Source organism: Brachyhypopomus gauderio, chromosome 1 (genome assembly GCF_052324685.1).
Source record: "Brachyhypopomus gauderio isolate BG-103 chromosome 1, BGAUD_0.2, whole genome shotgun sequence".
NCBI classification, from domain to species: Eukaryota; Metazoa; Chordata; class Actinopteri; order Gymnotiformes; family Hypopomidae; genus Brachyhypopomus; species Brachyhypopomus gauderio.
In genome coordinates, this window is record NC_135211.1 from 15097968 (window position 1) to 15114445 (window position 16478).

At 45.0% G+C, this 16478-nt stretch overlaps 1 protein-coding gene across 2 annotated transcripts in view; it reads left to right on the forward strand.

The window, feature by feature from the left end:
* The window catches only part of kcna4 (potassium voltage-gated channel, shaker-related subfamily, member 4), a 36853-nt gene that overhangs the window by 844 nt on the left and 19531 nt on the right, over positions 1-16478 (forward strand). Inside the window, exons 2-3 of one of the 2 annotated variants that reach the window (XM_076998723.1) lie at positions 139-2725; positions 3851-4008. In XM_076998723.1, the coding sequence (XP_076854838.1) occupies positions 692-2680 (1989 nt within the window). In that variant the 5' untranslated portion in view covers positions 139-691 and the 3' untranslated portion in view covers positions 2681-2725; positions 3851-4008. Of the gene's footprint in view, positions 1-138; positions 4009-16478 lie in introns of both variants that reach the window. The other variant, XM_076998715.1, reaches the window with a different exon arrangement.

Sequence of the window (16478 nt, forward strand, 5' to 3'; positions counted from 1 at the left end):
TTGTTGCGTGTATTGACAATGGTGTCTTCATATAGTGTCAATTCATTTTGAGGGGGGTATGGTGAATACCCTGTGAGGAGGGCTCTGTTGAACGCGTGCGGTCTATAACACGTATGTTTGTTTTTATGCCCTTTGTAGCTGTTGCTGGCGTGAAAAGAATTCAGTGATTCATTCATAGCCACTGGAGGGGCAGAGGACAGCACAGCCCCCCCTCCCTCACCCCGAAGATGGCAACAAGACGTCTGTAACTGGTTTAACGTCTCTCCCTCCCACCAGAGAGACGTTATCCCCGGTCTACGGATAATCTAATGGATAACTTTAAAGAAGGCCTGTTGGTTTGGACACCGATGCAACGCCGAAGGACGCAGGTTCCATAACCTCTGCGCACCTGAAACTGATGATGTCATTTGGTAGGTGTTAACGCCTCATGGATCCATCGGCATAGAGCTCGTTTTAATGTGCTTTATGCGTAAAGCAAAGCCCCTAAAATGAAACTGCATCTGAAAAATCTCCATGCATATCGTGAGTTCCTGCCTCCGTGGTTTTACAGCTTCCAAAAGTGCCACTAATGCTGTTATTCAAGTGCCACTACTGCACTTAACAAAAACTCATCTTTAAAGTAAGTGGCGTTTACCAAAAAAAAAACCCCGTGTTGAACTATTCAGTCACAAACTACGAATAGTCATACAAAATGGAGTTTGCAATGGTAGGCGCAGATAGCAGCGGGTGCAACACCCACCTGCCGTACGGATACGTCCAGGCTCGTGCCAGGGAGAGGGAGCGCGAGAGGGAACGACATTCACGGGCAGCGGCCGCAGCCGCCGAGGCTGGAGCGCTTGGAGAGGGAGGTGGATCCAGTGGCCATGCTCACAACCAGCAGTATCAGACTCGCGCCGCCTCCTCGACGAACGCCAACAACAGTAGCGGCGGAACCGCCTCGCGCCCCTCCTCCTCCTCCTCCTCCCAACAGCCGCAACAGCAGCAGCAGCACCACGAGCCACAACAGCAACTTCTCAGAGAGCGGAAAAAGCACAGGGACGTCGGGCGCTGGAGACGGAACCGCGCGGCTCTAGGTGGGGACCTACGCCATTCGGAGTTGGCTCTTCTAGGGTCCGAGGAGGACATTATGTTGGAGGAAGACGAAGCCGAAGGCGAGGAGGAAGAGGACGACAGGGGAAGCAAGAGATCAAGTTTTGTCTATAACATGGATGATGAGGAGACGGTTTCTCTCACAGACAAACGTCCACAGTCTGGATATGAAAATGTTTACAGTGAGTATGGCTGCTGTGAAAGAGTTGTCATCAACGTGTCAGGCTTGAAGTTTGAAACTCAACTGAAGACTCTTGCCCAGTTCCCAGACACTCTTTTGGGGGATCCTGAGAAACGAATCAGGTACTTCGACCCTCTACGGAACGAATACTTCTTTGACAGGAACAGACCAAGCTTCGACGCCATTCTATATTTCTATCAGTCAGGTGGACGCTTAAAGAGACCAGTCAATGTACCTTTTGACATTTTTTCCGAGGAGGTAAAGTTCTATGAACTTGGCGAAGAGGCTATGCTCAAGTTTCGAGAGGATGAGGGATTTGTGAAAGAGGAGGAAAAACTTCTGCCCGATGACGAATTCAAACGTCAAATTTGGTTGTTGTTCGAGTATCCCGAAAGCTCAAGCCCAGCTAGAGGCATCGCAGTCGTGTCGGTCTTGGTTATTGTTATATCAATAGTAATTTTTTGTTTGGAGACACTACCAGAATTCAGGGACGAGAAAGAATTCCTCAGCCCAGGTAAAAATTCGACACGTGCAGCCAATGGATTGACACCATTCAACGATCCGTTCTTCATTGTCGAGACTGTGTGCATAATTTGGTTCTCATTTGAGATAATTGTACGTTTTTTTGCCAGCCCGAGCAAAGCTGCTTTCTTTAAAAATATTATGAACTCCATAGACATTGTTTCCATATTGCCTTATTTCATTACCCTCGGAACAGACCTTGCGCAGCAACAAGGCAACGGGCAACAGGCGATGAGTTTTGCAATCCTGAGAATAATACGACTGGTCAGAGTGTTCCGGATCTTTAAACTTTCCCGGCACTCAAAAGGACTCCAGATACTCGGACATACATTGCGCGCCAGCATGCGAGAACTGGCACTGCTCATTTTCTTCCTCGTCATCGGCGTCATCCTGTTCTCGAGCGCAGTGTACTTTGCAGAGGCAGACGAACCAACGTCCCACTTCACGAGCATCCCGGACGCCTTTTGGTGGGCTGTAGTGACAATGACCACGGTTGGTTACGGTGACATGAAGCCCATAACGGTCGGCGGAAAGATAGTGGGGTCGCTATGTGCCATAGCCGGCGTTCTCACCATTGCGCTTCCAGTTCCTGTCATCGTGTCCAACTTTAATTACTTCTACCACAGGGAGACTGACAACGACGATCAGACTCCAGCCGTTGAATACCCGCCGCCAGGATGCCCATATTTCCCGGATTTCCTGAGAAAGTTCAAAGGATCTCCGTCCGGGTCCTCGATGGGCGACAAGGCTGCAGAGTACATGGAGATGGAGGAAGGTGTCACGGAATCTCTCTGTGCTGTTGACAAGCAGAGTCCGAGCAGAGGGAATGGTACTGACATAGGCAGGAGAAACAGCACACAGTCAAGAACCCTACAGACAGACGTATGATTATGAATATCAAATTATTAACCTTCTGTAGAGGTTTTCGTGAAGGTGATTGCACAACTCACTTAACAGCACACGTGCACGTACGAGTGCGCTCATTGCGTATTTGGACGCTCGCTCACACACCGCGCACGCGTATAAGTTCACATGGACCTAAACTGAAACATTTTTGCAGTGTGGCTCCTTTTGTAGAGAAACATACCCTGTAATCAAGTGACAGGCAACGCAAAAATCACCAGCTTTACGTAACATGGGAAGGTGTGAATACTGGCCCATCTATACTGTAGTGAGTAATATTCTCGGTTCTAGGAACGGAAAAATAAGTATTTTGCATAGGCACTTTATGAGTTACATTTGTCAGTGATTGTTGGAAGCAAAAGCGAACTGTTATCGTAAGGCTGTTATGCAATAAAGTTTAAATCATTTGCACTATCATCAAATATGTTAGTCTCCCAATTTAAACCAGAGTACCAGACACGCACCTTTGAGGGAGAAAGGGACAGAGAAAGAGGCGGGGAGAGAGAGAGAGATAACTACTTAGTAACTTTGCTATGACTAACCATACAACTGCTACGAAACGAACAGTTAAACCATTTCTCATATGAAGCTACCTTTTGTGAGTGCGTTCACTTTGCAGTAGCACCATGCGCCACAGAAGGCTAGTACAGCGTTACGAAATTTATCGATAGTAGTGAAAACAGAAATGCCTACAAACAACTTTGGCAGCGTACCTGTATGAGCTGTACGCCCTGGTCACGCTGGCTTTACCCTCCCATCGGTGTATCGACCACACGAGCGTGGCCATGATAAAGTCGCGCCTAGTCACTTCTTTTGTGAGCGTTGAACAAAATCATCTCAGCGTGATAACATTACGCTACAGTTTCTCTTCATCCTCGAACGAACATAACACGTCAGACCAAGTATGGCATTATAAAGAGTTTATATTAGCGACGATGTCACACCCTGGAGAGCTAGGCCCCAAAATACCGGTTTTACATTGTATCACAAAGTAAACATCGTGCACATCAGTGTCTTTGACGCCATGGCTAAAAGAACAATTCTGTTATTTATGTTCAAGCGCTGTCATGGGAATACATTATTTAAAAGGGGATGCTTCATGCACCTATTTACTGTCCGTCCCTTTAACCAATTGACGATGCATCCCTTTACAAGAAATCTGAAGGAAAACTACATCGGAGCAGCTCCCATGGAATCGTGAACTGCCTTCCCACTTGCGCGGTGGTGGACTTCATGCACAACGCACCTCCGGTGGGAAACTGGTCTTCCTGGAGAGCGCGTGGACCACCTGGCAAAAGCAGTGCATTTATAAGGTAAGCAGTTTAAATAGAACATAAGTTGCAGTTTCAGTTACGCTACTATATAACCTGATTTATTAATGATCAAGCTTTGACGTATCAAAATGTTTACACGTGTGCACAGATGTTTCCGCGCGCGCGCGCGCGCGAATCAGCCGTTACCTGGAACTGGCTGACGTAACGTGCTCTTGGTGAAACAGGTGCTTTACTGTGCGTGGTCACTCGAGACGCAAATCACGCTGCGATGCTGCAGTAATTCAATACAGACCATGAACAAGAAACCCATGGCGTACCAAGGAGAAACCTACAACGTTTTACACCTATTACAAAAGCGCTAGTTGGTTTCTGGATGGACCGCACAGTAGCAAGTAGGCCTACCAAAGGCTGGGGTAACATTTATGTGAACGGTTTATTTACTGTGACAGGTTTGCCTGATAGGCTAATTGTTCCTGCCTAATTAAATGTACTGATCTTGTTGTATAGTTGTTACCATCTCCTAGTAGACTGGATCGTTACCATTTCGTAGCAGAGAGGATCATTAAATTTAAACTCAAGTAAGCCTATCTTTTGTCATTAATAAGACATGCACTTTGTAGATAATGCTATCCTTGCCTTTGTAAAATCTGCTGCTCATCATGTTTTCTTGGTGTTTGTACTCCAGATTATAAATATGTTGGGATATTGCAAACTTGTGTAAAAACAGCACTGCGGATGGTTGATGCGCTTTATTAAGTCCATCGTTTCTGTAAAAACCAAAATGTCTGTTAAAAAATCTTGGCTTTCAGGGTCAAATATTCATTCATGGAACACTTTTTAGAGCCATTTAAGATGCAAACAACTGGACATGGACAACTGAATGTAAATTATCAAAGTGTAGCATCATGTCACAAAAGATGCTTAGACATTTGGTTGATGATTTGAATTATATAATATACCACAATGTAATCAAATCGCAGAGGTAATGTTCCACTACACTTAAACAAGAGGGTTTACTAAAATCTCTTAGAGTGGAATCTCCTTAAATACACATCTCCTAAGAACTCTCAGGAAGCAAGACACTCATAACCCACTTTAATAATAAAAAAGTTGATGGGTGTACAATTACATGCTGCAACCCATCTGTTGGCATACACAGTTTGTCAGGCAACCAGTATTCGGTTCGTTTTTCTTTTTTCTCCTGTCAGTTCTGACACCACTCACAGTGAACTACAGTATACAGCCCAGAACCTGTTGGGCTAGAGGAGAGACTACCCAGACTATCGGTGCATGTTGAGCCTTTGAGATTGTCACCAGAGTTTGCAGTTACATATATGCAAACTGATTTGCAGCCCATGTAGTGGTGTTGATGACGTATTTTAATTCAGAAACCGTGTATTCATTATATATAGATGCCTTGTATAGTACTAACTAATGTAATTCTTGACAGGAGCCCTCTAGCAAGCAGCTTTTGAACTACGTGCTTCTTCTTCCCAGAGGTGTTGTTCAAGGGCTGCCATTATGACAAACACTGTTTACATCAATTTGTGTTTATGAGGGGTGAAATGACAGCCTAATGGGAGAGAAGGTTAAATATTCACATGAGTCTGGGTGAGGTTAGGATGGTGCCGTGTCTTGGCTTTCACCTCTGTGAATCTTCCTTTCTCAGGGCCAGCACTTCCCTTGTGTTAGCGACCTGCTGCGCTTATCTGTTTGTCAGCTTTTGGCATTAATCACAAATTTAATCTTGGGGCTGTGCTGGCCAGGAGACTTTAACAACTACTGCAGGGTGGATTAGCGAAATGGCCACCAGAATAACAGCTCGGGCCCTGCTTTTCCTGCTCTTCCTGCTTCCTCTCCATCTTTCTTTCCCTCCCATATCCTCCCTCGTTTTTTGGCTGCTTTAATGTGCAGTGAGTAAGGCAGGCCCTCCAGGGCTCAGATGTATCCATCCATCTGTGTGCAGCCTCCTTCAGCTTCATGCATTGCCATGACTCATACGTCAACTCACTGGACTACAAAGACCATGATCTCCCACATATGTGCACCGAGCACACAGATGTATTTACGCATTGAGTAGAGGTAGACAGAATGGCTGGTGTAGACTCACCACTGAGAAGATCTATGATTGTTATGGGACTAAGGTTTGATCAAGTGATGAAGTGAATTATAGTATTAAATTGTTCATGATTTAAGTGATACTCCTTGAATGTGGTTATTAGGTTGTTTTAGGTTGTTGAGCTTAGGTGCAGAATCGTTCTTCATTCTCTCCCTCGTTCACTCTCTGATAGCATAGACTCTTAATTAGGTTCAAAATCTTTGTTTTCATATGCAGATTCAGGGAAACTCCTCATTTAAAGATGAGTCATGAACACTTCTCTATTGATTGTGATAAATGCATGGAAGGTCAGTGATGATTTGTATAAAACCAATTTTTTTGCAGATAACAAAAATGTTTGAACAATCTACAACATTTAAATATTTTATTACCGCTGCACTGTACTGATGATGACCTTCTTAGTAGCTGCTCAATAATATATTTAAAAAATGAACACCAGCAAATACGGCGTACGTGTGGGGCGTTGTTGCTTATAGCAATATTGCAGTCAAGTATTCAAGTTTTTCCCTGAAGTAAAGTTTAGAAGCCGTATGAAAAATTAAACAGCTAATGAGGCTGTTGGCTTGTGTGCAGTGCCAGTGTCGTTAAATGTTCTGCAGCTAAAAGCTGCACAGCTACACTTATCCAACAGCAGTGTTAACGGCTCCCCAGCCAGTTACAAGAGTGTACAGAATGACTCTCTTGTCTGATTTGTGTCCTACTGTAATTGTTGGAAACACATCACCTTGGGGGTCCGTATGTGTAGACCCAGGTCTTTTTTTTCAGGCACAGACCAGTAGAGCTTGTTTGACTATGAATTTTATGAAAACAAATTTAGAAACATTGCTTTATTAAGCATACACGCTTTATTAAGGATGTTGAATTAATTCATGCTTTTCCACTTTTCCAAAATAAGAGAAAGCAATTTTCCAGTGGTTCTTCTTAGCTCCCTTTGATATCCTTTATCAAAAGTTCCTGCATTCAACTGTTATCAATACTAATAACATGCCATGCTAGAAACCACTCAGTAACATTTCTCACGCACACGACAAGTTGCACTGTACTGCAGCACAGACATGAGTCGCCTTGAGTCAGCTGTGGATCAATACTGAAGGGCCGTGGGTCTATACTAACAGATCCCACAACAGTGATCAGCTCCTTCATAACACTGAGTCATGTGCCCGTATCTGGGTTAGCATGTGAACTGAGGTTGGGGTGAGAGCCCACATTATTTGGCACTTGGCCAACAGAAAGCAGTCACCATGGCTCTTTTTCAGAGCATTAATTAGTTGATATGTGTGCCATCTACTGGGGTGGAGTGATACAGCAGTGAATCGTCACTGCTCAAAGCCCTGGTAAATTAGCACTGGCCCTGCGCTCACCATCTAACTCATCTGACAAAATGGAAATAAACAATCAAGTGGATTAGGTATTAGGTTTTTATGATGTCCGTATAGCTTGTACTAATAGTTTCTCTCTCACTTAAACGCACATTGATCATGTCTGTGCAAAAGCCACAAATCATACAGAAGCTGACACTAAGCTGAGCTGTTAAACAGCTTCTCCCTCTGATTCGGAAACTACTGCAGCAGTTCACAGCGCTTTAAGTGTTTTTTGAAATTAGATATCATTTGTCACCTGTAAAAAAAAAAGTCCCATATAAAAGTCTCATTTTGGCGGGTGTGATTGGTGTAGTCTGTGCAATGCAATGATGAATGCTGGGTATTATCTTTTGGTGTCTTAGTTCTGTGTCAGTAAATATTCATGAAAAGAAGCAACCAATAATTGGGCCATGTAAGCTTTGTTTTGACTTCAGTGTTGTGTGATAGGCACTGTAATCATATATTGAATATTATTAAAAGTATATTGTAAAATATATTGATTACTATTATAAAAATGGTAGCCTGGCTATTATCAAACTAAACGTTATCATGACCAATCCCAGAATTATAAAATAACAAGCACAGATACATTTCTCAATAAAATCAGACATTAGTTAAACTGTAACGAAAGTTTTAATATTCTGATAATTTCAGTAATTAAAACTGATTGTCAAGTCATTTCATAAATTATTTATAGCTGTTGAAAATATATACATATACATATACACTATATTGCCAGAAGTATTTGCTCACCTTTCTTGACTCACATATGAGCTTAAGTGACATCCCATTCCTAATCCATAGGGTTCAATATGTGTTCATGGGGATTTTTGACCATTCTTCCAGAAGCGTATTTGTGAGTTCACATACTGATGTTGGACGAGAAGGCCTGGCTCTCAGTCTCCGCTCTAATTCCTCCAAAAAGTGTTCTATTGGGTTGAGGTGCACACCAGTTAATCCTTTATGGACCTTGCTTTGTGCACAGTCACACAGAAGAAGGGGCTAGCTCCAAACTGTTTCCACAAAGTTGGGAGCATGGAATTGTCCAATATGTCTTGGTATGCTGAAGCATTCAGAGTTCCTCTCACTGGAACTAAGGGGCCGAGCCCAGCTCCTGAAAAACAACCCCACACAATAATCCCCCTCCGCCAAATATTACACTTGGCACAATGCAGTCAGACAAGTACTGTTCTCCTAGCAACCGCCAAACCCAGACTTGTCCATCAGATTGCCAGATGGAGAAGCATGATTCGTCACTCCAGAGAACACACCTCCACTACTCAAGAGTCCAGTGGTGACGTGTTTTACACAAGTGCCTCTGACGCTTTGCATTGCACTTGGTGATATATGACTTGGATGCAGCTGCTTGACTATGGAAGCCCATTCCATGAAGCTCTCTGTGCACTGTTCTTGATCTAATCTGAAGGCTACATGAAGTTTGGATGTTTGTAGTGATTGACTGCAGACCTCTTTGCACTATGCGCTTCAGCATCTGCTGACCCCGCTCTGTCAGTTTACGTGTCCTACCACTTCATGGCCGAGTTGCTGTCTTTCCCAAACACTTCCATTTTCTTATAATACAGCTGACAGTTGACTGTAGAATATTTAGGAGCGAGGAAATTTCACGACTACATTTGTTGCACAGGTGGCATCCCATCACAGTTCCACACTGGAATTCACTGAGCTCCTGAGAGCGACCCATTCATTCACAAATGTTTGTAAAAACAGCCTGCATGCCTAGGTGCTTAATTTCATACACCTGTGGCCATGGAAGTGATTGGAACACCTGATTCTGATCATTTGGATGGGTGAACGAATACTTTTGGCAATATAGTGTCGGTACTGGATTCTAACCCCTTTTAGAGTTAGAGGGGTTCTTTTATTTTATGTTATTTTTATTTATTTCATAAATGTTTCTTCACCCACAGTCTGTCACATGAGTAGCATGTTTCCATCTCCAATGTAGATGTGGCAAACCTGCAGGTGTAGGTCATAGTAAAGTCTGCAGGGGTAGGTCATGATAAAGTCTGCAAGTGTAGGTCATGATAAAGTCTGCAAGTGTAGGTCATGATAAAGTCTGCAGGGGTAGGTCATGGTAAAGTCTGCAGGGGTAGGTCATGGTAAAGTCTGCAGGTGTAGGTCATAGTAAAGTCTGCAGGGGTAGGTCATGATAAAGTCTGCAGGGGTAGGTCATGATAAAGTCTGCAGGGGTAGGTCATGATAAAGTCTGCAGGTGTAGGTCATGATAAAGTCTGCAGGGGTAGGCTATAGTAAAGTCTGCAGGGGTAGGTCATGATAAAGTCTGCAGGGGTAGGTCATGATAAAGTCTGCAGGGGTAGGCCATAGTAAAGTCTGCAGGTGTAGGCCATAGTAAAGTCTGCAGGGGTAGGTCATGATAAAGTCTGCAGGCGTAGGTCATAGTAAAGTCTGCAGGGGTAGGTCATGATAAAGTCTGCAGGTGTAGGTCATAGTAAAATCTGCAGGGGTAGGTCATAGTAAAGTCTGCAGGTGTAGGTCATGATAAAGTCTGCAGGGGTAGGTCATGATAAAGTCTGCAGGTGTAGGTCATAGTAAAGTCTGCAGGTGTAGGCCATAGTAAAGTCTGCAGGGGTAGGTCATGATAAAGTCTGCAGGCGTTGGTCATAGTAAAGTCTGCAGGGGTAGGTCATGATAAAGTCTGCAGGGGTAGGTCATAGTAAAGTCTGCAGGGGTAGGTCATGATAAAGTCTGCAGGTGTAGGTCATGGTAAAGTCTGCAGGGGTAGGTCATGATAAAGTCTGCAGGGGTAGGCCATAGTAAAGTCTGCAGGTGTAGGCCATAGTAAAGTCTGCAGGGGTAGGTCATGATAAAGTCTGCAGGGGTAGGTCATGATAAAGTCTGCAGGGGTAGGTCATGATAAAGTCTGCAGGAGTAGGTCATGATAAAGTCTGCAGGGGTAGGCCATAGTAAAGTCTGCAGGTGTAGGCCATAGTAAAGTCTGCAGGGGTAGGTCATGATAAAGTCTGCAGGGGTAGGTCATGATAAAGTCTGCAGGTGTAGGTCATAGTAAAGTCTGCAGGTGTAGGCCATAGTAAAGTCTGCAGGGGTAGGTCATGATAAAGTCTGCAGGGGTAGGTCATAGTAAAGTCTGCAGGGGTAGGTCATGATAAAGTCTGCAGGGGTAGGCCATAGTAAAGTCTGCAGGGGTAGGTCATGGTAAAGTCTGCAGGTGTAGGTCATAATAAAGTCTGCATGGGTAGGTCATAATAAAGTCTGCAGGGGTAGGTTATAGTAAAGTCTGAAGGTGTAGGTCATAGTAAAGGGTTATGCCATAGAAAAGTAAGTGGGGACAGGCCAGAGTAAAGGGTTGTGCCTTGGCATAGACTGTAAGGGCAGGTCATGGAAAAGTCTGTGTGGGCAGACCATAGTAAACACAAGTGACATGGCAAAATGTGCGCAGGGGGTGTGCTTTAGTAATGCAGTATGCCATGGTGAACTCAGAGTTGTGGAGGGTCACAATAAAGGCGTGTGCCATGCGGGTCACAATAAAGGTGTTTGCCATGGCCAATCATTGACTTTGCAGCCTGCTTAAGTTGCAGCTGATGACTTGCACAGGCTCAATTCATTTGGTTTGGACTGAGACCAGCAGACTAGATCGGACAGCCCCACCTTTTTGGCATAAATAGGCTGTAAACGACAAGGTTTAGGGAGCGACATATTCCTCGGACTGATTTAGAGGTCTTTACAGTAGGTTCTTTCAGGCTCCAGCCCAGTTGGCAAGGGTTACAAAGTCATATTCTCCTGGTGTACAGTTAAAGCCATTTTCATTTAAAAGCCAGTATTTTTCTGTACTGCTACAAGCGAGAGAGGCAGTAATTCTTACTGCAGGCTGTTGTTTAGGAGATTGATTACATGCTATACCTTAACATGGATCATGTTCTGTTACACACACAGAAGTCGGATGAGGTTAAACACTGAGTGGCACACACACAGGCGTAAATGCCATGTCAGGGTTGGGGGGGGGGGGGGGGGGGGGGGGGGGGGGGGGGGGGTCAGGGAGGTACACATTAAATCCTCTCAGTATCTGAGGGGGAGAGCAAAGGTGCTTCCAAAAGTACTGTTGTTTAAAATGTATACTGTCCTCTTCAGGTCTCTGTGGTGCCTTTGCCTAATGACACCATTCTGAAGCATTTCCATAAACATTTCCGTGACATTATTAAAATTAAATTGCCTTTATTACTGGGATATTTCTACTTGCTTGGTGCTTTGGTGCACTAAAAAAATGATCAGGTTTCTTGTTGCTCTGTCATTTTATCTGATCTGGCTGCCTGACAAAGAGAACAAACGATAATGATAAATGATAGCATTAGTAATGTTGCAGTCTGCTACATACTAAGCACAGTAATATGAAATAAAGTAACAAAGTAATATGTAATAATATTTTCATGGTTTTGAGCCAAATTCAATTTCCCTCCAATTCAATTCTCATGTCAAGGGCATGGAGAAAAATCTATGTATCTGGGTGTTCTTCTGATCTTCTGAAAGATAATTTTCCCTTTCAGCAGTGTGACTATGTACTAGCTGTCAAAGCTCGCATCTGACTGCGTTCATTTATGTGTGTTCTTTAGGTCGGTATGGTTTCTCTCTCTCTCTCTCTCTCTCTCTCTCTCTCTCTCTCTCTCTCTCTCTCTCTCTCACACACACACACACACACACACACACACACACACAGTTCCTCCAGGGCCCTCTAACATGCCCACAGTCCAAGGCGAAGGAGGTCAGGGTGTGCGTGTTGCTGAGTAATCCCATCTTGTTGCTTCATGTCGCTTGCCTCGGCTGCCTAATGCCCACAGGCAGAGGCAGCGTGGCGGTTCCAGGCACCCCTGACCCCTGTGCCACGAGAGCCCGAATCTCGGCAACCTCGGGAGGTGCACGGCCCACCCCGCCCCCTCCGGCTCTCCTGCTGCGTAGCTCGTCCTGCGCAGGTTCTCTGGCCGTGTGCGATAATGCCACCTTGGGCCGCAGTCCTTCCCTGTCCTTCTCCTCGTGCAGCACAAGCAGCACGTGCTGAGACTTGATTTGTTTTCCCGCTCATGTCAGCCTCCAGCGAGTGACCTGCAGCTGTACCTTAAAGATGTGTGTCACACCGTGTGCGCCGAATGAACAACACGGCAGAGCAGCCAGCTGGCGGCCAGAGGCCTCGTTCTCGTGTTGGAGGAGACCCGCGCAGAAAGCCAGGCCCAGCCATCAGAGCATGCTTACTACATCAGATTGGAGTGGATATTAAACCATTTTTTCAATGTTTCCTTGAAACTGATTGTGTGGTTCAGCTAGAAATCTCAGAATTGGTGTTTCAGACATTTGCAACCCCAGAAAAATCGTACATGGAAGAGTTTCTCCTGAACTTGCTTTGAACCATATAGAATGTAGTGTGATAGGTGTCATATGGAAACACCTGATTTACAGTCTTGTTGTCTCTGATGGTTTGAACAATAAGAGCCACATGAAGGTGAATTACCACATTACCACATAGACTTACCATAGACTAAAGAGTACAGAGTTGGGTGGAATAGCACAGCTCTCCTGGGTCTCTCCTCTTCTTTCAGAATGGGAGATTGCAATAACTAGGGAGAGCTGTGATGACATCGCTTTGTGTCTAAGCCTCCTAGACAGCCTCCTAGTTCATGAGTACAAACACACATTTGCTTCCCCCCCACACACACACACACACACACACTCACACACACACACACACACACACACACACACACACACACACACACACACACACACACACACGCACAAACACACACACACACACACACACACACACACACACACACACACACACACACACACGCACAAACACACACACACACACACACACACACACACACACACACACACACACACACATACACACACACACACACACACACACACACACATACACACACACGTGGGGCGGGATATGCCCAGATGGAATTCCTGCTCCATTTGGTGGTTAAAGGCAGACAGTGAACTGAAAGTGGAAGTCACCTTCCAATAGCCCTCCACGCTCTCTCTCTAACACACACACACACACACACACACACAGTGCTAAAAACTGATGAGCTCTAAAGTTTGTATGTTGCTGCTCATACAGCTTCATGTCATTAATTCTCTTAACGAGGGATGGCACGCGTTTACATGTCTCCCATTATCCGTACCCTAGCAGACATGGCTAATTAATGCCGCTGTGAGAGAGGGAGGGGAAGAAGGCGGACAGAACTCTGCAATCCTCCCCTCGTCTGAAAGCCTTGCATTCTGGGATCGGTGAGCTCGCTCAGACGTCTCCTTCCCTCTCCCTCGTGAGCAGAGACGTCTTTATCTTTCACGAAGAGACGAGACAACTTTATTACAGGGACGATTTTTTTTCTCTTCAGAAATGTTTACATTTTGTGGGTGTAATTGTCCCTCCCTGCAAACCCCAGGGAGCAGGATGAGATACTGTACATGAGATGGCTGTAAATGACATGCACTTCCTGCCCATCTGTGGGGACAGGGGACAGGGGGACATTTGAAAGCTCCACCCTCTACTCCTCAGCACCAACCTTCTGGAGCTCTGGTGTCATATTTATTTAACAACGTGCATGTCACTTGTTATCATGATTAGCTCCCTGTTCTGAGATCATTCATTTTGTGGGCCTCTTTTTGGTGCAGATTTGAAGCTGAATACTGAAACATTTTTTTATTTCAGCAGTGAAATGCCAGGGGCTACCGTAAGCTCATTTATGTTTTGATTTACTAGAGCTGGAATATATGTATAGTGACCAATACCAGGCACCTGAGTATAGGCCTATAAATACTGTATTCTGAAAGCTCTGTCACGACTGAATTGATTTCCTAGATGGATAATAGCTATTCTTTAGACTCTGAACAATATGAACAGGTCAGAGGCAAAACGATGAAGAAGAAGAAGAAGAAGAAGAAAAACGTGACATTTATGGCAACATGAACAATAAATAAGAACCATTTCCTGTTGGGTGCAGCTGCTTTAGTCCAAACAGTCCAAAAACGCACATTTTCATAATATATTGTTTCTACCGGCTGGCAAATAATAAGTGTGGAATTATTTAAATCCTCATCGGTTCTCTCTCTCTTTACCTCCTGATTTCTCTCTCTTATAGTCAGACAGACCTAAAGGAATGCAGGAAGCCGATCAATCTCCCCTCTATTCTTGTTCCAGGGACAGGGATAAAGTTAGACTCTCTCTCTCTATCTCTCTCTTACTTTCTCTCTCTCTCCCTCTCTCTTACTTTCTCTCTCTCCCCCCCCCCCCCCCCCCCCCTCTCTCTGTCTCGCTCTTTCTGGCCTGCGGCATGCATCATCAGCTGGGAGAGAGAACACAAGTGTTTGTGATAAATGTTACTGTTGCCATGGAAACCCTGAGCTGAAATATCTGATAAAGTATACTTGTTTTTTAGCTTCTCTCCAAGTATGCTTCAGAGGCTTTGTGTGCATATACATGTGTGAGTCGGACCAAGAAGGAGAAAGCAAGAAGAGAGAAGGTTATGGATGATAGAGAAACAGAGTGAGGCAGAGTTCAGTCTCGCATATTTAGAACCACTTTTTTCTTGCCCACTTGCTCCCTATTTGGAAAATATGTGTTAATGTTACAGAGGGCACACTTTTCTCTAAACACAGACAGAGACAGAAAATCTCTCTCTCTCTCTCTCTCTCTCTCTCTCTCTCTCTCTCTCTCTCTCTCTCTCTCTCTCTCTCTTTCTCTAACCCTCCCTCCCTCCCTCTTTTAAACACGTGTGTGTTATTGCTCTTGGTTTTTCCATATTCATTGCAAGGCAGCGTTGGCCCTGAGCAGCGTGTGAAGCGTGTGTCCCAGTCCCCGGGGGCTTTGATACATGCTACACTGGGAGAACTGAAGTGGTGTCAGCCTGCACCACACAGCCGGGCCGTCTCCCAGTCCCCTCGACCCATGCTACATAGATTTGGACGCTCTGGACTAGACTGACCTGTCTCTACCTATCCATTAAATAAAACTCTGCACCATTTTGCACTGCTAAGTGCAGACGTGTGTGTGTGTGTGTGTGTGTGTGTGTGTGTGTGTGTGTGTGTGTGTGTGTGTGTGTGTTTGTACTTATATTCATGTCGTGTCAGTGTCATGTCACTGGTAAGACAAAGCAACAAGATACATGGTAGTTGTACTGCATCAGCAAGGACTCTACCAGGCAACGATATCAAAGCACACTGGGGTGTCAAGATGTGCTTTATAAGCTCCTTTGAAGAAGCACAAAATAATGGTCCACGCTGAGGACTCTAGATGCGTTGAGGACCGCAGACACATTGAGGGCCGTAGACATGCTGACGACCTTAAACACTCTGAGGACCGTAGACACACCGAGGTCCATATTAATTCTGAGGACCATAGACACTCTGAGGACCATAGACATACTGTGGACTGTAGACACGCTGAGGACTGTAGACACTCTGAGGACCATAGACACACTGAGGACCATAGACACTCTGAGGACCATAGACTCTCTGAGGACCATAGACACTCTGAGGACAGTAGACATACTGAGGACCATAGACACTCTGAGGACCATAGACATACTGAGGACCATAGACACTCTGAGGACAGTAGACATACTGAGGACCATAGACACTCTGAGGACCATAGACATACTGAGGACCATAGACACTTTGAGGATAGTAGACATACTGAGGACTGTAGACACTCTGAGGACCGTAGACATACTGAGAACGGTAGACACGCTGAGGACCGTAGACACACTGAGGACCGTAAACACACTGAGGACCATAGACACTCTGAGGACCATAGACACACTGAGGACCGTAGACACGCTGAGGACCGTAGACACTCTGAGGACTATAGACACTCTGAGGATCATAGACATACTGAGGACTGTAGACATGCTGAGGATCGTAGACATACTGAGGACCGTAGACATGCTGAGAACCGTAGACACACCGAGGACCATAGACACTCTGAGGACCATAGACACTCTGAGGACCATAGACACGCTGAG